The sequence below is a fragment of the Thamnophis elegans genome, chromosome Z, assembly GCF_009769535.1.
Source record: "Thamnophis elegans isolate rThaEle1 chromosome Z, rThaEle1.pri, whole genome shotgun sequence".
NCBI lineage: Eukaryota > Metazoa > Chordata > Lepidosauria > Squamata > Colubridae > Thamnophis > Thamnophis elegans.
The window spans coordinates 118024708-118047312 of NC_045558.1; the positions used below are offsets into that span (position 1 = coordinate 118024708).

General features: G+C 41.6%; 1 protein-coding gene across 2 annotated transcripts in view; it reads left to right on the forward strand.

Moving 5' to 3' along the window:
• Positions 1–22605, forward strand: part of BRSK1 (BR serine/threonine kinase 1) — a 58790-nt gene that overhangs the window by 20964 nt on the left and 15221 nt on the right. For both annotated transcript variants that reach the window (XM_032237423.1, XM_032237424.1), the window contains exons 2-9: positions 1166–1260; positions 8055–8140; positions 11950–12090; positions 14459–14575; positions 16182–16215; positions 17688–17756; positions 20714–20860; positions 21460–21491. In XM_032237423.1, the coding sequence (XP_032093314.1) occupies positions 1166–1260; positions 8055–8140; positions 11950–12090; positions 14459–14575; positions 16182–16215; positions 17688–17756; positions 20714–20860; positions 21460–21491 (721 nt within the window). The remainder of the gene's footprint in view (positions 1–1165; positions 1261–8054; positions 8141–11949; positions 12091–14458; positions 14576–16181; positions 16216–17687; positions 17757–20713; positions 20861–21459; positions 21492–22605) is intronic.

The window sequence follows — 22605 nt, forward strand, 5'->3', positions numbered from 1 at the left end:
TGGGACCTGTCTAAATAGAAGGTTTGAGAAGCGATCCTTCCACCATTCTTGTATTTTCTGCATTATCCCTCTAACTTCTCAGCTAACTCTGCTTCTGTTTCGTTCTCTTCCATAGACATTATTTCTATGTCTCAAGCCTCTCTGCCAAGCACTAAACATTGAAGGGACCTTAAGTAAAATGCAGGATTTGGTTAGACTTATCAAATTTCAAAGCAGTGACCCAAGGACACCAGGTGGCTGTGCATGGCGCTTCTTTCAATTTCTCACGTGCTCTGAGACCATTCATGGGTTTTTGTGGGAAGTTGTGGGAATCAGTAAATGTAGATACCCAAGGATTATTTCAGTCACAGAAATCAATCCCATGTATGCTAGTTTGGACAGGAAAAAAAATGGAAGACTACAGGTAATCCTTGACCTACAACCACAGTTGAGCCCAAAATTTATGTTGTTAAGTTAGTTATTAAGTGAATTTTGCCTCATTTTCCAACTTTTCTGGCCAAAGTGATTAAGTGAATCACTGCAATCGTTAAGTTAGTCACACGGTTGTTAAGTGAATCTGGCTTCCCCATTGATTTTGTTTGTCAGAATGTTGCAAAGGTGATCAAGTGACCCCAGGACACTGCAACTATCATAAATATGAATCAGATGCCAAACATCTGAATTTTGATCTTGTGACCATGGGGATGTTGCAATGTCATAAGTATGAAGAACGGTCATAAGTCACTTTTTTTCAGAACCGTTGTAATTTTGAACAGTCACTAAATAATTCGAGGAATACCTGAATTCTGGAGATAAGTCTGTGGCTGGAAAGAGAGGGGGCAGAGGGGGAAGCTATATCAGGGTAGTTTGCTGTCAACTCAAGAATTGATGGAGAGCTCAGAAATAAGGAAAGGCTCAAAGAGATTCAACTTTGAATGGTCACTAAATGAACTGTTGTAAGCCGAGGACTACCTATAATTGGCAGTTCCAGTTCATCCACAGCCTTCTTCTGCTTTATCCTTTCTCTGCCAATGCATGCAGCTCCTCATCTCTGAAGGCTACCAAACGTGCTAGTAAACAGGCACATTTGAAGGAAGTGCTGTGGCAGAGATTGGAATGAATTGATTTCACAAAGCTTTGGTACATTGCATTACGGTAGAACTCTAGTGCCTTTTTGTTTCCATAGGTCTGGTGAAGCTGGGCGTACACTGCATCACAGGGCAGAAAGTTGCCATTAAGATAGTGAACCGGGAAAAGCTTTCTGAGTCTGTACTGATGAAGGTAAGCAAGTCGTATTTCTAGGTGTTACAGCAGGGGGTTGAGGGGTGGGTGAGGGAGATTGGAGAGGATGCAGAAGACCAAAAGAGCGAGGCACTGAATCCACAGAGAAATAAATGGCATGCTATGCTTTCTACGCATCTCATCTCTGCCTCTCACCTTCCTTCCCATGGGAAGGTCAAAGTCTGATAAAAGTGGAACCCTTAGCAGAGATATCTAATTGATTCATTGTCTGTATTAGAGCCCTGAAGGAAGTTGCCAGTCAATTTCTAGCCACTGGGAAATTTGCAAAATTAATGCAATCTCTCACCAGGTTGTCAAGTGTAAGAGAAGCAGCACAGAGTGATGTTACTGAGGTGGCTTCTCCACTAAGTACTTAGAGCAACTTCATAGCAACCCCTAGCTGTCATTGAAGTTATATTCATCCTATCCTCATTATTGCAATCCCATCAATTCGGCACAGCAATGGAGGGATGACTATAGAAAGCGTTCTAAGTAATTGATAGGATTTGGGAGTTAATGATGATATAAGCATCATGCAGAAGCCATGACTTTTAGGTGTTTGCATCCTACCTTATGACTCAAGCGCATACTAATGTCATTTGTGCAAAAACCCATGACACTTACGTCCTTTTGGAATCCTTAAGGGTTTGTTAAGTTTGTTAAGTTGTTAGTGGAGAAGGAGCAGTGGGAATTTTGCTGCCTAACAAAGGATGTGCAAAACGTAGACAGATTCTTTAAAATATATATGATCTCTATGTGAGAATGGCACAACCCAGAACAGAATCAAGGTTAGATAACACTCTTATTGGGGGCTCTAATATCCTTATCCTGGCCTGTTTGTCCAGACCATCTCAGTTTGTATCACCAGAGCAAATCTTTTTCCTTGCCTTTGATTTGTTTTGCAAAGTGGAGTAATTTCATGTGACTGGTTCAGCTGAAGTATTTTTCTGTACAGTAGTACAGTTTTCCCTTTTCTGAAGTCTGTGCTAATGTGAAAAAAAACCATTGAAAAGACCCTCCAAATATCAGATAACTTTAGCCATAACATAAAGCAAATGGTAATTTGGTATTATTATTATTAGTTTTAATTGGGGCAGCTGCATCCGTTTTTAAGTCTTTTGGAGGAAAAGAGCACCTGAAACTGTCACGTGTAGCAGAGGAGAAGCATACTAAATCTTTGCATGCTTTTAGTTAGCGTTTGGTAAGACCTGATCAAATAGCCAGCACAGGAAAGCAAATCAAACCACAGAAATATATTTATATATAAGGGGTTTATATCAAATTGAGTACCTTGTGTTTGCCAGTTAATGTCCTGGCAAATACTTTGAGGACAAGCTGACTAGCTGATAAAACACAAGTGGGTGACAGATAAAGATCTTGCCTGTAGGCCCCAAGCAAAGACTAGATGCTCACACTCTGTAGCATAGTGATAGACTCAAAGGAATGAATCTTTATTTTCACCTGTAGAGCATTTGCGTCAGTGGTGGATTGCTGCCAGTTCGGCCCGGTTCGGCAGAACCAGTAGTGGAATTCAGACTTGGGTCGCAGAACCAGCAACAACCCAGGCCTCCCACGCCCTGGAACTCGTTCCCTTGCTACCGCTTGGCTGTCGCCATTTTGGATTTTAGTGATGTGCGCAATTCACTGTTAATTATTCTGTGCAAGCATGCAGAACAATTTACACTGAACTGCGCACATGTACATGGGTTGCATGCAGGTTGCGAACCAGCAGTAACACCGGCAGCAACCCACCCCTGATTTGCATGTCCTTCCAGCTTCATCTTAGTCATAAGTCACTTTTTTCAACTCAGAGATGGGTGGTTTAAAAATAATGGAGTAGAATAGAATTCTTTATTGGCCAAGTGTGATTGAACAACAAGGAATTTGTCTTTGGTGCATATGCTCTCACTGTACATAAAAAGATACATTCGTCAAGAATCATAAGGTACAACACAATGATAGCCATAGGGTACAAATAAGCAATCAGTATCAATATCAATTGTAAGTATACAAGCAACAAAGTTATAGTCATGCAGTCCTAAGTGGGAGGAGATGGGTGAATGGAATGATGATGAGAAGACTATAGTAATAGTAATGCAGCATTAATGAATAGTTTGGCAGTGGTGAGGGAATTATTTCTTTAGAAGAGTGATGGCATTTGGAAAAAAAAACTGTCCTTGTTTCTAGTTGTTCTGGTGTGCAGTGCTCTATAGCGTCGTTTTGAGGGTAGGAGTTGAAACAATTTACATCTAGGATGTGTGGGGTCTGTAAATATTTTCAGGTTGGTAGTAATAGTTTTTTTCCCCTGCAGTTTTAATTATCCTCTGAAGTCTGTGTCTGTCTTGTTGGGTTGCAGAACCAAACCAAATATGAAATATAAATAAATAAAAGAAAACATTTGTAGCTCGGGTTTTAGATTTTGGCAGTGGTTTGCTCTCCAAGCTTGTTTCCATTTAGTTTCTGAATGTTTCGTTACCAGACTAGGTAACATCAGCAGCAAGATTGTCTTGTCCTATTCCTCATTGCCGCTGATGACGTTACCTAGCCTGGTAACGAAACGTTCAGAAATTAAATGGAAACAAGCTTGGAGAGCAAACCACTGCCAAAAATAAATAAATAAAAATTCCAGGTGTTCTTAGTGACTCCTTAATATAGGAGTCCCTAAATATTCCTCTTCGTACAATTCAGTCTTCAACCAGCTTTTACAATTTTTTTAAAAAAAAGGTACAGTAAAAAAGAGAAGTAGTTTAGCACAACAATTTGTTATTGGGAAAGGGGAAAAAATAATAAAGCAACAGAGCAACATACAGTAGCTAATTAAAAGTTTTGTGCACAACCTGGCGAAGATATCAGGTCACATGATAGGTGAGTATAGGGTTAGCATCCTTGAAAATAATAAACATAAAATATTTCTGTGTGGTCCTCATATTTTGAAATGATTGGGTGCAATTCCCTTCCCTTCCCCTTCCCCCTTTCCCTTTTCCAATGGTGTGTTTGTGGCATGGTGCTCTATTCTGGAGCCTATGGATAAATCTCAATATCTCATACATTTGAATAAGATTAAATACACTAAAACTACATAACTCAACACCCAGTTTCTTTGTTAGAATAACTGTTTGTGAGACATTCATGATTACCTGTGTCACAGCTATTCACTATTCATACAGAAAATGTTAGTAGTCTGCTCTTGATTACACTAGAATTTCCCCCTCCCGGTGATGGGGTTTAGATTGACTTCCAGATGATTTTCTAATCCTAAATGATGCAATCAAGACCACTACCTAATCCAGCACGCTACAATATCCCTGCTTGATTAAAAGACCCCTCAAGGGAATAGGCAATTTGCATGCATAAATTGCTTCCTTTTCTTTCCTGTTTGTTTATTTATCAAGTTTATACAGCCACCCTTCCCACAAAAGTGACTCTGAGGAGTGTACAACTGAAGTGGTATTCAGCTGGTTCTCTCCGATTCGGGCGAACTGGTAGTGACGGCTGCGGAAGGCTCCGCCTACTGACCCCGACGTAATGTGTGTGTGGGGGGGTTTTCATGCGCAGAAGGACAAATGAGGTGCGTGCAAGCGAAGCGAGCACGCTCACATTTGCAAACTGGTAGGGAAGGTAAACGAATCCCACTTCTGGTGTACAACAAATCTAAAAAGTTTATTAAGAAATATCAGACTATCATCATTGTAAAAATTACTAAAAACATCAAAAAAGCTCAAAATTATTTATTTATTTATCAAATGTATACAGCTACTCGTCTTATCCAATATGACTCTGGGTGACACGGAAAAATTAAAAAAAATATGAACATATAAAAACAGTGAATTTGTTTATTATCTATCTATCATCTATCTATCATCTATCACAGGATTGCCAAACTCAAGGCCTGGAGGCCACCCATGGGGTTCTTAGATCTGGGTCGCCCTGCTAGCAAAGGACCAACCCACGGTGCTTCTGCCAGCGAAAACGGGCTCTCAAGCTCCGTTTTCAGTTGCCAGGGCCCCCTGCAACCCTTTGCCAGTGAAAGCAGAACTCGGGAGGGCTGCCGTCCTGAGCCATGCCCACCCGCCTTGCCCTTTCCTCCCCCAGATCAAACACAAGCCTGATGTGGCCCTCAGTGAAATCAAGTTTGACACCCCTGATCTATCACATCCTGGACATAAACTGTTTCAACTTCTCTCCTCAGAAAGACACTATAGGGCATTGCATGCCAATACAACTAGACACAAAGAGTCTGCACTTCACCCCCACCCCCAGGCCATCACTCTGCTAAACACTTAATGCCCACAGCACTGTCTTATGCCTAAGAATATCTAACCATGTAGTATCTAACGCATTACTATTATCCTTCTCATATTTCCTATTACCTACTTCTACTGGCATCTTATGACTATCACTTTGTTGGTTGTATCTTATGATTTATGGTTGTATCTTATAATTTATCAATTTGTTGCTTATATGTTTATTGAGAGTTTATGCACCAGAGACGAATTCCTTGTGTATCCAATCACACTTGGCCAATAAAGAATCTTCTCTTCTCTATGAAAAGAGGGAGTACTGTGTTCCAATATCTCAGGGGCTGCCACAAAGAAGAGCGGGTCAACCTATTCTCCAAAGCACCGGAAGGCAGGACAAGAAGCAATGGATGGAAACTAATCAAGAAGAGAAGCAACCAGTGGTGGATTAAGGCTCACTGGTGCCCTAAGCACTGACAAATCTTGGTGCCCCCCACCTTTGTACATACTGTACAAATCTTTTTTTTTCCTTTTCTCAACTTTGTGGTGCCCCCTTGGACCTGGTGCCCTGAGCATATGCTTAGTCTGTTTAATGGCTAATACACCACTGGAAGCAGCCTAGAACTGAGAAGAAATTTCTCAGTTGTTGACAGTTAGAACAATTAATCAGTGAAATGGCTTGACTCCAAAAGTTGTGAGTGCTCCAACACTGGAGGTTTTTAAGTAGAGATCGGACAATCATTTGTCTGAAATGGTCTAGGTTTTTTTTTTAACCTGAGCAGGGAGTTGGATTAGAAGACCTCCAAGTTTCCTTCCAACTATTCTATTCTATCCTATCCTATCCTATCCTATCCTATCCTATCCTATCCTATCCTATCCTATCCTATCCTATCATATCCTATCATATCCTACCCCTACCCCTTTCCCTATTCCTATTTATTTCTATTTCTTTCATCAAACTTTATAGCCTATCAGGCACAAGTAACTAGGAATGGGACTTGAGTTCAAAGTACTAACAGTTCATTACATGCCATCTATATACAAGAATCTGGTCTATTAATGGTCAAGGGAAATTGGTGCTCGGTAAGTGTTAACATAATTCACCGGTGGGTGGGTGTCTTTATGCAATGACAAACTTTAGGGGACATCTTCTGAGATAGGTGTCTGCAACCATTCCTTCAAGGGATTGTGATTTCACAGATTTCATGAATGCATCACCTGGTGGGATAACACAGCCACTCATGAGTCAAAGAATTATCATAAGACCAGTAAAAGGGGTTGGGGGAGAAGAACCGGTATATGAACAAAATAGCAAAATAGTGTACTAGGAAGTAAGAGATATGAATATGAATTGATGGGGAAACCCTTATCTCCATCTGCCCCAACTCTGCATCCTAGGACACAAACAGAATTAATATTTTATTTTATTGATTTATATATTAAATTTATATGCCACCTATATCACTGTGACATATAAACACTCATAACGGGACAATTCGCAGCGGCCAACTCATCATGAAGAGGTGGGTTGCTGCTGGTTTGGCCCAGATCAGCCAAACCAGTAATAGCGGTGGTGGGAGGTGTGCTCGCAAGTGGGTGCAGGAGCGTACCGAAACCGGTAGTAAAAGGATTAGCAACCCATCTCTGTCACCATTGCCAATTCATTGCAGGACAACTTGCCATGGTGGGGGAATTTAACAATTCAATTTGATTACTTAAAATAAATTAAAAAAAAACTTTTTAATGTTTGTCATTCACATTTCATTTTGTTCCTAATTTTGCATCCCTTCATTAATGATTCTATTCTACCATTTCTTTGATATTAGTGCAACTCTTGTCCCTCAGCGAGTTGTCCCATGGCAAGTTGGTCATGGCAAGTTGTCCCATGGCAAGTTGGTCATGGCAAATTGTCCCATGATTAGTTGGCCATGACTAGTTGGTTGTGGTGACCTGGCTGTGGCTAGTTGGCTGTGGCTAATTGGTCATGGTGAGCTTGCCATGACTAGTTGGCCATGATTAGTTGGTCGTGAAGAGCTGACTGTAGCTAGTTGGCTGTGGCTAGTTGGTCATGCTGAGTTGGCCACGACTAGTTGGCTGTGGCCTGTTGGTCATGGTGAGCTGGCAATGGCTACTTTGCTGTGGCTGGTTAGTTGTGGTGAGTTAACCATGGTTACTTCGCTGTAGCTGGTTGGTTGTGGTGAGCTGGCCATGGCTAATTGGCTGTGACTAGTTGGTGGTGGTGAACTGGCTGTGGCTAGTTGGTCATGATGAGCTGGCAATGGCTACTTTGCTGTGGCTGGTTAGTTGTGGTGAGTTAACCATGGTTACTTCGCTGTAGTTGGTTGGTTGTGGTGAGCTGGCCATGGCTAATTGGCTGTGACTAATTGATGGTGGTGATCTGGATGTGGCTAGTTGGTCATGGTGAGTTGGCCGTGGCTAGTTGGCTGTGACTAGTTTGGCGTGGTGATCTAGCTGTGGCTAGTTGTTCATGGCTACTTGGCCATGGCAAATTGTCATAGACCCATAAATACTTTCTCTCTCTTTTTCCCATTGCAGGTGGAACGGGAAATTGCTATTCTGAAGCTGATTGAACACCCTCACGTACTCAAACTTCATGATGTCTACGAGAACAAAAAATACTTGTAGGTATTTATTGGCAGATGGCCTCCCACTTGCAAATGGGGCCCTGGATACATACCTGCCAAAGGGAAATACAGGTAGTCTTTGACTTACAACAGTGCATTTAGCGACCGTTCGAAGTTCCAATGGCACTGAAAAAAGGGGCATCTGACTGTTTTTCACATGATCATTGCAGCATCCCCATGCTCGTATGATCAAAATCAGACACTTAGCACTGGCTCATATTTATGACCGTTGCAGTGTTCTGAGGTCATGTGATCATCTTTTGCAACCTTCTGACAAGCAAAGTCCACGGGGAAGCCGGATTCACTTAACAACCCTGATACTAACTTAACAACTGCAGTTATTCACTTAGCAACTATGACAAGAGAGGTTGTAAAATAGGGCAAAACCCATTTAGCAACTTTCCCACTCAGCAACAAATATTTTAGGTTCAATTGTGATCAAAGTCAAAGACTACCTGTAGTTCTTTCTACAAATTAGCACATATCCACCTGGAATATTATCATCTCTTTCCATGGATTTACTTGCTAAGGATTCTACATTCAGGAGAAATACGGGGCCTTCTTTCCAGTCATACATATAGCTATAGGAATCACAACTCCAGACTTATAAAAATATGAATTGATACATAAGTGCATAAATGCAATAACACAGAGACTGAAATCTACTGATATGTAGCAAGGGCAATGTGAAAATTGTAGGTTGAGTTTAAAATTATTGCAAATAATTGCCAAAGGCTACTAATTAATGTGATGAAACAGCCCTGGATTAGTGCAATGTGTAAAGTCATTAAACCACCCATCTTCCCCAATCACCATGGTTCAATGCCCCTTGCATGTTCTTAACCACATGTTGTCTGCAACAAACCTACATGAGATACCACTCAGGTGTTATTCTATACCTTCCCAAAACCTTTTTCTTGATGTTCTTATGACATATAAAGAAGAGCAGGATTGGCCATTGAGGATTGCTTCAACATTTGCCATGGGATAGTATCATTTCCACACTTGCGACAGAATAGTTTAGCGGGCTCAGAAGAAAAGGGTGAAGCATCCATGGCACTACGAACAAAAAGGAACAGCTTGACATTCAAAAAGAACAGACAGAAGGCTCCCATCACAGCTGGCCACCTGCTTAACGTCTGTTGTCTGAGGCAATGACCTCATCTATCCAAAGATAGGGCCAGCTTTGATACTTCTTCTTGAAGGCAGACCAAGTTAAAATGTGATAAACAAGAGCCAAAGACATGTGGCTTTATGGAGCTGTTCTGAAGTAGATTCTTAAGCGCCCCCCCCCAATTCATCCCAATCTAATTACACACTTTACTCCCAACAGATTGTGGCTACCCTCCACCCTCATGCTCGAATTTATATGTGGCATTCTCTGAATGGGGAGGGAGGGAGGATAGCGGAAGACAGGAAATAGCCACTTCCTCCAATTTTGCTAAAGTAATTGAAATTCAAAAGCTTGGTTTCTGGAAAGGTGCAGGACCAATAAAAAGAAAGGAGTTGTGTTCCCATCTGCTTCTGAAATTCCTGGCACAAAGCAACGGTTTCCTAGGTGGAAGATACTTGTATTTCTCTTGGGTGTGAATGCTGCCAGAATGGCAGAGCCACTGTGTGTGAGGGAGGGGGGAGGGAGGAGGGAGGGAAGGAGAGAAATTGCAGGATAGCTGTCCAACATACCAGGCGGTGCCAGACCAGTGGCATTCTCTACTTATAAGCTTTCTTTGTCATCCTCTTCTGAGTCGATGGGAGGAGATATAAAGAGAGAGACAAAGCCATGGGATAAAGAGAGTGCGTGAAATAAAAATATGTATATGTATTAGGGCTAAAATTGGGGAGAGGTATTATTCAACTAGCTTTCATTTTCAGTCATGTAGCTTATCTTTGCCCAGTCTGACTGGTGGGTGCACTGGTTGGAGATAATATAAAGTGCAGTTTATCACAGCCAATGGTTTTCCAAGCTATGTTAGAGCTTTTTTTATATATATATTAATATTGAAATAAACATTTATTTGTTTTATTATTGAAAATGCCATATTTCAGGCTCAACTTTGATACGTTTCTAACTTTGATCCTTGAGAATTCTCTCTTAATCATAATCTTCCCTACTTATTTACTCCACTGGAAGTTTAATTGACTTTAATTCAATTTCAATTTCAATTTTAATGGATTTGTATGCCGCCCAATCTCGAAGGACTCTGGGCGGCTTACATAAAAACAGTTTTAAAATATTAAGAGAGTTTAATGGGAGTGATTCCCTTGTAGATACTGGTATACTGGTGTGTCAGTCACTGGAATTCAATCCCACCAACCCTGCAGAATTTCAAATTAACTTAAAAATTAAACATGCCCAAAATTACAGTGTTTCTCCTGAGGGAACAGACTACTGTCCCCATGGGAAGCTCTTTCGTATCAAAAACAGCATATAACTGTATGTCGAAATGCCAAGTGTGAGAGTCGTGTCCATGCACAGGTAATCCTTGACTTATGCCCAATCGTTTAATAACCATTCAGAGTTACAGCGGATTCCAAAAATGGAAGTGTGGTCTTGTTTTGAAGTTCTGATTTCCACACACACACCCTCCCCTACAGTAAAATGGCTGCATTTAGAAATGTTTGCAGCACCTTATGGTCACGTGACTGAGTTTTACGACTTTTTTTTTTTTTAACCAGAAATCAGCATTATACTTCTGGTTTCATAGTGATCTCAAATGTGTTTTTTTAAAAAAGCAACTGGACTGTTTTTTTCTTGAGGAAGAACAACAAAATGTTTGGTTTCTTATTCTCATTCCATTCCATCCTGCCTCTCCCCACCCTGCCAAGTCACAACTGATGACATTTCTTGGATGTCATTTCCCTCACAGCTTCAACCTCAAACTGTCCACCGTAGACCTCACCCCATTCTTAAGAGGTCTGTAAAGGGGGCGTGTATAAGCGCACTAGGGTGCCTACCGTCCCTGTCTTACTGTCCCCATTTATCTGTATTTTCTTCCTTTGTTCATGCTTATGTTCATACCCATACTTGTTATCTTCTACATGTTTGACAAACAAACAAATAAATAAATGAGAAACAAAACATTTTGTTCCTCTTCCTCAAGGAAAAAAACAGTGCAGGTGCTTTTTGAAAGAGCATCTTTGAAGAAACTGGATGACTGAAAATCTTCAGAGACATACTTTACAATGGGTTTGCTTAACGACCCTGGTGTTTGCTTAACGACTGCTGCAAAAGTGGTTGCAAAATCAGGTCCACTCGTGTGTTGATCTGCTTTATGTCCCTTGTGACTTACAACTGAAATTATTGTGGGCTCAATTACAGTGATAAGTCGAGGACTACCTGTATTTGGCTGCCCATGCAAGAAACCTTTTAGGCAGCCAAGGCCAGATCCCCCTTCAATCAGAGCACAACCAGCCGCCACCCAGCTAACTGTACACAATATTTATTAAACACAAGTCTTTCCTATATTTAAAAAAAATGTAGTCCTGGCTTGAAGGAGCTCTGCTCGTTCTCCATTTGAGGTTATGTAGCAGTTGGCGATTCAATAATGATGAAGCAATATAAAATATTTTGAATTCTTCATATCTCTCTCTCTCTCCACCCACTTCTTCTTTCTCTTTTTAACTCTCGGGATCAAAGCGTTACATCTCTCTTTCTCTTTTCCATTTTCTTTGCAAAGAAAATGGTTTTGCCTTGGTTTGAATGGATTCTGAGTTTGCTCCCATGGTGGTCTGATAGATTTTCAATTTCTTTTTAATTCTTGTCCTTGCTTCTTGGTCATGCTGTCTCTGGACTTCTAATATGTTAGGTACCTCGTCTTGGAACATGTCTCAGGAGGTGAACTTTTCGATTACTTGGTGAAGAAAGGCCGTCTGACCCCCAAGGAAGCCAGGAAGTTTTTCCGACAAATTGTCTCAGCTTTGGATTTCTGTCACAGCTATTCTATATGGTGAGCTGACTGTTGTGTTATTATGAGCTGTTACAATATCTTGTTTTGTTCCTGCAGGAAAAGAAAGAAAAACATTTTTCTTTTGGGTTTATTTTTCTCAATTGTCTTGTGGTTCCCACCCTTTTGTTATTTGTGTTCTATTGATTTTTTTTTATTGTGTCTCTAATTTTTATGCTACCGGCCACTTTGAATTATCATTGATAAAGAAAATCAATACTTATTATAGTAATTATTGTTCCTTCTCCCATCCTTGGATCCTATTGATGATTGAAATGCCAATTTACTCTTTTTGAAGTACATGTTTTCCTACCCTGTTTCCCCAAAAATAAGACCTTCCCCCCAAAATAAGCCCTCCCTGAAAATATTGCAACACAGCAGCAGCCATGAGGTGACCACGCTCGCCATCTCCTGCAGCTCAAAAATAAGACCAAGCCCTTATTTTGGGGGTCAAAAGAAAATAAGACCGTGGGGAAACATGATAGGTCACTAGATGATCACTGGTTTCCTCATCTTTTGATCCAGCATGATATGTAAATATTGGGAGTAGATGCTTTTTCTGGCGAAATGTAATATCTAATAAATGCAGTGGTTTCTAGACTTTCATAGCTGAAGTCCCATCCACTCAAAGTTCTAAAGATTTCATTAACATTTTAATAACTTATCCTACATCCCATTTATCACTTCTTGCCAGGCTCCCAGGAACCAACAAAGACACATTGAGTTACTTCTGAGTATTTTCCTTTATTGTTCCTCACCCATAGCCAGAAGTCTTGCCAAACTAAAGCAACTAGTTGCATCACTGTAGATATACAGCTAATCTCTAGGTTCTGAGTTTTCATTTAGCACCCATTCGAAGTTACGAGATAAGCGCCCCCTGGTGTTTATGAGCAAGTCCCAAAATTATAAATGTTGCAGCGCCACAACAGTTGCTCGCCCTTATGAATGACTGCAGGTCTGCAACATTCACCCTATTCCCCCTTCCCCGTTCCCCACAACTGCTTCCCCCTCCCATCCTGCCGCTCAGGAATCACCTTACAAGTAATCTTAAAAGTTCACTAACCTTACTCTTCCCTTCCGCAATTACTTTGCTTTTGAGGGAGAGTTGATGGGAGCTCCTCGGTTGCCGTAATATCGTTCAAGTTCAGCCACCCACCCTCTTTTGCTGTTTGTTGTTCTTAGGCTATCAGTCAAATCATGGAGAACATGAAATTGGTCTTCTTAATGGTCCCACGGTTCTATATTCCCTCCTGACTGAATTCGATCTTACTGTACTTGTTTGGTGTAGGCCTTTATTTAAACTTTGAAGTCCCCTCTATTCCTGCCTTCATTTAACTCAGGATATGTATAGTTTAACCTTGTTTTTAAAATAATTTATGTCCTGTCGCTTTGTAAAAGCATATTTCTGAACCATGGGTTATTGTTTTGAATTTATGAATAAATAGTTTGAAGGAATATTAGCATACAGCCCATCTGAGAAAAAATATTTTCCAAACCAATAAATTTTGTAAAGTCACAGTTCTAGTTTGCAGCTTCATTGAGGAAGAAGAATAGACAAGATTGAAAGGTGCTAACTTGGCACTCTTGGGATTAATACTTTCAGAAATTGTTAATACAAATACATCAGGCTACACTGCTTGTTCTACACAGCACATAGAGAAACCTGTTGACTTTTAATGCTCCCTCCAAAAGTAAGGGAAACTAGTGAAATATCATGGGTGTCAAGCTAACAGCCTTTGACTGTGTTCATATGACATTCTAATTTAAGACTACCAAATCTGAGTTGCAAAATTCTTGACAACCAGACCTTCTACTATTTAATATTGTTTAATATTGTAATATAGGCTAAATCTGGTAGCCTAACCCAAACTCATGGTTTTATTCCGCATGGTTTTCTAAATTTATCACATTTTATTGGATCATGCAGCATAATAAACCATTAACATAAATTATAATACAGATTCGCATGATGCATTAGGAAAAACTGAGTTCATTAGTTGTCAGCCTTATTATGCAAACAATGTCTTATTCCTCTGGGCTCAAATAATGCTAAAAATCTTGAGAATGGTTGGGGTCCTTGAGTCGCAATAGATTTCATAATTGTGGAGCTGCAAGTCATACAATATTCAGTAGAGCACTCGCGTATCACTTAAGCAAACAAAATAACCCTTAATCTGTACTTCAGCACTGCTTAAAGCAGGGAGGGGAGAAAATACTTGATACTGATCTAATACCTCCCACTGGGTTGAGAGCCATTCATGTAATAACTTCAAGGGATTTAGTGGTACAAGCTCACACATGTTTGTGTATGTGCATGCCCATGAACTCTGCCGCTGATCAATCTCCATGGGTTTTCTTTGGACCCCTTCAGCCACCGAGACTTGAAACCTGAGAATTTATTGCTGGATGAGAAGAACAACATTCGGATTGCAGATTTCGGCATGGCCTCCCTGCAGGTCGGAGACAGCCTGCTGGAAACAAGTTGTGGGTGAGGCATCCTCAGAATGGAGTCCTGCTGGCCTGTGATGCGGAGGGAGGTGGGAGGAAGTCAGCCACATGGCTCCTTGCATGGGTGGATCCACACATTATTGCAGGAATACCAATGTGTCCAATGTAGTGGACATGTAAAAAGTGAAATGGGAAGGAAATATATGCTTGGGAACCTAGGTAAGCTGTTCCTTGTCTTTAGATGGAAATGCTGTAACACATTACTATAGTCATTGAACTATAAGTGAATCAGAAATATCTGCTCTTACTTAACATTTGAAATGTGAATTACTTGCAAGCAGATCAAAGATTTGCCATATGTAGGACAGCAAAAGTTTTCCATCAATGAAAATATAAATCATATATTCTTGGAAGTGGAAACTCTTTGTGAAATATCCTCCCATTAAACCAGGGGTGGGTTTCTCGTCCCGTTCCAACCGGTTCGGTTGGAATGGGGCCGGCGGCATCCTCGTGCACGCGCGCAGTGCAGGCATGCATACTAGTGCCTGTGCGATGATCCAGCTGCTCCTGGAGGATCGCGCAGGCGCTGTATGCGTTCTGCGCATGTGTGGAAGCGCAGAACTCGTCAAAACTGGGTAAGAAATGCGGGCGGGCGGGTGGATCCTTTGGCGTTCCCGGAAGTTACTTACTTCCGGGTTCGCTGACCAACCGGTTCGCGGGGACCGCCGTGAACCGCCTGAAACCCACCCCTGCATTAAATCCCAAATGTATGGTCTTAGAACATACACAGGGGATGAGATGTAGCCAACAGATGTAGCCAACCAAAGTTACCGCACCAACTTTGACTCCTTTGTGCAATGATGGTGCTTTTTTCTTAAAATGAATGACATCTGTTAAGGAAATTGATTCCATAGTGCCAGAATCCCTACCAAGATTTTTCCTTCCTCACAGCTATAAATTCTTTTTTAAAAAAGTCATCCCCACAATTCCTAATTGTGTAAATGTCAAGTTTAGCTTCAGATTTCCAGGCCAGGAGATAGGGATTTCATTTGATGGTTGTCCTCAAAGAAGGGACATATTTGTCTCTAGTGGGAAGGCAGAAAAGATTCTACCACTTCTAGAGATGTGGGGAAGTTGCCAGTGGTAAAATTCAAACTTTTGTACTACCAGTTCTGTGGGCGTAGCTTGGTAGGCATGGCAGGGGAAGGATACTGCAAAATCCCCATTCCCTCCCCACTCTGGGGCCAGTCAGAGATATTTGCCGGTTCTCAGAACTACTCAAAATTTCCGCTACTGGGTACTCAGAACCTGCTGAATTCCCCTCCTCCTGGAAGTTGTTGAAGAAGCCACATGTGTTAGATGTGGAATGGCCTAGAATGGTGTTCTGAGCAATTCCCATCTAGCGGGATAATTGGCCACTCCAGAATTAACTCAAGGATGCCAAAGAAGGTTTGTCCTGGCACCCAAAACCCACCAAACAAGGGTTTCCACAACCATCTTAGACTGGGGAGGGGTGGTATATTTCACAGGCTTCTCCTCACATGCTTGTTGAACCCATGGCCCTATGGGTTAGCTTTCTTCGGCATTTCACTCTTCCTATCTCTCTGTCTTTCTCTTTCTTTTCTGCCCCCAATGCTGGGCTGCAGTTCTCCTCACTATGCATGTCCAGAGGTGATTAAGGTAAGGATTCAGGCCTAGTGCCCTCCCCTTATCTTTGTTGGTATCTGATTTCCCCCATCCCATCCAATAGATAAAGATAAGGAGCTCCACAAAATATGCTTTATCCTGCTTCAATTGGCTCTTCAATTGGAACAATTATATATTACATACTTGTGGCCATTTAGAATGACAACTTCCAGCATTCATCCTTCGCCATTAGGACTGCTGGGAGTTGTAAGTTAAAAAGATCCAGAGAGTCATCCCAGATTGTAAAGATGAACACACCTAAGCTTCACAGCATGACACAATATTTCAAACAATTCAAACATGTATTTTTAATAATTTAAATAACATATATTGGATTGAGTCGAAATTGCACTCCAGAACAAACATAGAAGGTACAAACTAAATCTTTTAAAGCATATGCAGGTAGTCTTTGGCTTGTGACCATAATTGAGTCTGGAATTATGGTCATAAGTCATAGCAGTCATTAAGCAGGTCACCATGTAGACAGGCATGATTTTACAGCCTTTTTTTTTGCAGTGGTTGTTAAAGGCACACAATGGGCCTTTTTTTTCAGATCAGAAGTAAACACCACTTCCTGTCAAAAACCATTGGTAAATTTCTGTTATGTGACTGTGGGACACTGCAAAGGCTGTAAACGGAGGCCAGTTGCCAAGTGCCCACAATGTGACCACATGACTGCAGGGAGGTGTGTGTGTGTGTGTGTGTGTTTGTGTGTTTCTGTCAGAACTTTATATCCATCAAAAATTTAACCTGTCATAAATCATGGACTACCTGTGATTGAATTATTTTAGTTATTATAATGAACTTGTACCTATATGCACGCACTTTCATGCTCCATATGCACTTTCATGCACCATATATACGATTCCAGTATCATCAAAAATCTAATCCAGAAGATTTATACTGATTTCCTTCTCCCAGGTAGTAAGAATATTTTGAAGTTAGAGGAAATAATCTCTCTGCATTCTCAAGAACATTGCTGGGGATCTCAATTTTCTGTTTTTGTGTGACTATGTGTGCACCGAAACTTAGATTCTGCTGGGCACTATTCTAATTAAAAAAAAAAATACTGGAAAAGCCAATCACAGGAAAACAAAGGGGAAAAAAATCTCCATGTCCACATGGATTTCCAAGAAATATCAACCTAATATATGGTGATAAGATTTTGCAAACTCTCCTTAATCAAAAAGTAAACTTTCCCCTCCGTATTTGGAGGTCTCTTCCCCTTATCTCTCTTCCCAAATGGGACAGAGTGAAGAACAGCTATCATTTTAGTGAGTTTTTAAAAATGATTATTTCATATTATATGCCAGTAATGGTTATTCCCCTTTGTAGTTGCTCTTAATGCTTGGAAAAGCCTCCCACCCTCATTTCAAATTTCTTATTTTTCATTGATTCCTGAAATCTTCTCTCCCCCTTCCCGAAATTAATCATCAAGCCCCCAATCTCTGCTTCTTGCTCCTTAGGGGGAGAAGTACGATGGACGTCGCGCGGACATGTGGAGTTGTGGTGTCATCCTCTTCGCCCTCCTGGTGGTAGGTTTGTCCCAAAAATGTTTGCTTACTCCTGGCAGAGAGCATTTAATCCCTCATTTAGTTCTACTGTCTTCTGTCCATTTAAATCAGGGGTGGTGAACTACGGCCCTTTTATGACTTGAGGACATCAACTCCAAGAATGACCAACTTACCAACTGCAGATTCACTTAACAATCATGGCAAGAAAGAGTGTAAAATGGGGCAAGATTAACTTAAGAAATGTCTCACTAACCAACAGAAATTTGGGGCTCAATTGTGTTCGTAATTCAAGGACTACTTGCAATTGTTACAACTTTTATTATTATTTATTAAATTTATATACAGGTAGTCCTTGATTTATTACCACAATTGAGCCCCAAATTTCTATGCTAAGGAAAAGGTTTGTTAAGTAAAGTTTGCCCTGTTTTATGATCTTTCTTGCCACATTTGTAAAGTGAATCACTGCAGTTAGTAAGTTAGCAACATGGTTGTTAAAGGAATCTGGCTCCCCCCACTGACTTTGCTTGTCAGAAGATCGCAAAAGATGATCACATGACCCAGGGACTGCAATGGTCATAAATATGAGTTAGTTGCCAAGCATCCACATTTTGATCACATGACCATGGGGATCAGCAATGAAATCATCTGAAGTCTGCCCACAGCTCGGTGAGTCCGCTACTGAGTGAGCGCATGCACCCCTGAGGCATGCCCCTGCAGCGCTAAAAAAGGAGCATTTTGAAGCTTTCAGAGTCTGCAAAGGTCAGTAGCGGGTGGGTGGGGGAATCCACTGTGCCACGTGATTTAGACTAGCTAACATAAATTGCGCGTCACAGCTGATCGTCACCCAGCTGATCATCGGAAATACTGGTTTGCCCAAACCGGTAGCATTTTTTACTGCCAGTTTGGGTGAAATGGTCCGAACTGGTAGCATTTCACCCCTGATGGGGGTGCTACAGCAGTTGTAAGTATTAAAAACAGTCATAACTTACTTTTTTCAGTGCTGTTGTAACTTTGAATGTCACTAAATGAACTGTTGTAAATAAGGACTACCTGTACTGGCCAATTCCCAGTGATTCCAATTGTTGTCCTGATAATGTTGACCTGGGGGGGGGGGCTGGAAATGAAAGGGAGAAAGAAAGATTAATAAAGGAGATGAGGGCAAAAGAACCAAAGGTATTACACACCTTCATATTTAAACAGTGTTTTGGCATTTACATCTAGTCCTTGACTTACAACTACAATTGGGATCAGAATCTCCATTGCTTAGCAAGGCACTTGTTAAGTGAGCTGTGCCTAATTTATTGACCTTTTTTGGCCATGGTTGTTAAGTGAATCACTGCAGTTAAGTGCATCATGTGGTCATTAACTTTGGTCACCACGTTACAAAAAAGGATGTTGGGACTTTGGAAACAGTGCAAAGAAGAGTAACTAAGATGATTAAAGGCATGGGGACTAAAATCATATGAAGAACTGTTGAACTGTAGAGAAAAGAAGGACTTTTAGGGGTGACATGATAGCAATATTTCAATATTTGAAAGGCTGCCATAAAGAGGAGGGGGGACGACAACCTATTTTCCAAAGCACCTGAGGGCAGGACAAGAAAAAAATGAGTGGAAACTAATCAAGGAGAGAAGCAACCTGGAATTAAGAAGAAACTTCCTAACAGTTAAGACAATTAACCTGTAGAATGGCTTGCCTTCAGAAGTTGTGGATGCTTCGTCGCTGGAGGTTTTTAAGAAGGGACTGGACAGTCACTTGTCTGATATAGTATAGGGCAGTGATGGCAAACCTTTTCAGCACTGAGTGCCCAAATGGGAATGTGCGAGCGCACACATGAGTGCATATGCACGCCGGAGCACCTAAACCCGAAGACCAGCTGGCCAGTGTGCATGCCAGTGGTGTGATACAACCAGAACCCCCCGGTAGAGGCATACCGGTGCCTGCTGGGAGCACCAGGTATCATTCCTGTACGGTGCTCCGGAGGGCCCACCTGCCCGCCCACTCTCCTTACCGCTATTTCAGCCAATCGTGGCATTTGTGCATGCCAAGCAGCTGGAGTGTCGCGGGCAGTGGGTACGCATGTAGGTGCTGTGCGCATGCACGTGGTGGGCGCCCGGCCCCGTTGCACCGTACCGGTTGCACCAGGATCTGGAACCCACCATTGGTGCATGCGTATACCGGAAACCAGAAGAGCAGCTAGTGACAGCATGCGTGCCCACAGAGAGGACTCTGCATGTCACCTCTGGCACACGTGCCATTGGTTCCCCATCATGGGTGTAGAGGCTCCTGCTCGAGCAGATCCAGATGGCTTCTACAAGAAAAGCCAATGAGGAAGCTGAATTTGAATCAGAATTGGAATTGAGCTGGAAGAGACCTTGGAGGTCTTCTGGACTAGAGGACCTGGACTAGAAGACCTCTAAGGTCCCTTCTAGCTCGATTCTGATTCTAATTCAGCTTCCCCCATTGGCTTTATTTATTTATTTATTTGTTTATTTATTTATTTATTAGACTTATATACTGCTTCATAGAGCTTTCAGCCCTCTCTAAGCGGTTTACAGATTTTTAGCAAATTGCCCCCACAGTCTGGGTCCTCATTTCACCCACCTTGGAAGGATGGAAGGCTGAGTCAACCTTGAGCCGGTGAGATTTGAACCGCTGAACTGCAGATTACAGTCAGCTGAAGTGGCCTGCAGTACTGCACCCTAACCACTGTGCCACCTCGGCTCCTTCTTTGCTTGTAGAAACCATCTGGGGAGGTCACAAATGGTGATCCCGTGACTTTGGGATCTGCATCCAATGTAAATACATGATGATTGCCAAATGCCTGAATTCTGATTACATGACCATGGTTGTAACTTCAAACAAATAGTTGCAACTCAAGGATTACCTGTAACGTTAAGCCAAGTAATTCCTGCAAAACCTGAAATCTGAAGGACCTTCTGGGGTGTCTTAATTTCTTTCACTCTTTTCTCCTGCAGGGGGCGCTACCCTTTGATGATGACAATCTACGGCAGCTTTTGGAAAAAGTGAAACGTGGGATTTTTCACATGCCCCATTTCATTCCGCCAGACTGTCAGAATCTCCTGCGGGGCATGATTGAAGTGGAGCCAGAGAAACGTCTCAGTGTGAGTCATCCTGTCGTTCCCAAGACTGGGAGGAATGGAGGGAGGAGCAGGCTTGGATGGTGAAGTGGAGCAGGATGGAGGGCTCTGGGTAGCACCGATCAGATTGCAAGCAGGAGTCCCCAACACCACCACCCGGAGATAGGCCACTCTTGAATTTATATTTAAATAGGATAGCAGTTGTCATAAATTTCTATGAAATAATGGGAATAGAATAGAATAGAGCAGAGCAGAATACAACAGAACAGAATAGTTCTTTATTGGCCACGTGTGACTAGACACACAAGGAATTTGAGAAGGTTTGAGTTAGAATTCTTCCCTGATATGGTCGATTTTTATATGATCTATTTGGATCGAAATTTAATTAGGATCTGATTGAAACAGTTGAACGTAGGTAACATTGTTCTATTTTGAGACTCAGTTAATGTTTTATGTTTATTTTAATATACTGAATATCTGGAGATAAGGGCATCTTATTATTAACACATGTTTTAATGGTGAGTGATAGTGATGGATAGAGCAGTCGTGGTTTGTAACTTTACATTTAATCTTTGCAAAAAGAGTCTAATGTTGGTTTATTTTTCTCCACGTGGTGGTTTCAGCTGGAACAGATTCAGAAACACCCATGGTTCTTGTGAGTATTTCCAGACTGTCTTTGATTTCCAGCTGATCCTCTTTTCCCTTGTTTGTCAAGATCTCAATATAGAACAAGATCTCAGTATTTTTGGCCTTCACTTACCAGAGGTGACGGAAGGCCTCTTAGAGAAACAAAGATACAAGCAGAAATCCCAACATCCCACTCTACCACTGTCATTGTTGTCTAGATCAGGGGTCTCCAACATTGGCAACTTTAAGACTTGTGGACTTCAACTCCCAGAATTCACACATGGAGAATTTGGGCATTGTTAGGTTTAGGTTTAGGTTTATTAACATTTATAGGCCGCCCTTTTCCCTGAGGGGACTCAGGGCGGCTTACATAGGATCAGGGGAGGGAAATACAAACAATGACATAGACAAACATAGAGTAAAATAATGAGCAACATTCATTCATCATTCGGGAGGGGCGATTATCTTTGTCCCCAGGCCTGATGGGCTAGCCAGGTCTTAAGGGCTATGCGGAAGGCCTGGACAGTGGTGCGACGATGTTCAGCATTAAAAACCCACAGTTTTTTTTAAAAAACTATTTAACCCTACCCCCCCACTCTGTGGCAAAATTAGACTCAAACAAGTTACTTGATTGCCTCCAAATGACAGAACTATGCCTTCAAGGCCTTGCAGAAATGAAACAGGTTGCGAGCCAATCCTATCTCTAGGGAAATAATGTTCCAGAGGGAGGGAGCCACCACAGAGAAGGCCCTATCAGGTGTAATTCCTTAATAGTTGGGGTCCATAACATGTTCTGCCTTTCTCCTTTGGTGGGCTGGATAGTTGTAAGACTGGGTAAATGGCAAGAAGGATATATCCTATTTCCAAATCTTTATGAACTTGATGTTGAGAAATCTACCAACTGTTTTCACTTCCCTGAAAATGAGGGAACATTTTTGACAATGTTAGAACAATTAATCAGTGGAACAACCTACCTCCAGAAGTTGTGAATGCTCCAACACTGGAAGTTTTTAAGAAGAGATTGGACAACCATTTGTCTGAAGTGGTGTAGGGTTTCATGCCTAAGCAGGGGTTGGACTAGAACAAGTCCAAGGTCCCTTCCAACTCTCTCTTTCTAATGGCTTTTGTCAGCGGTCTTGACT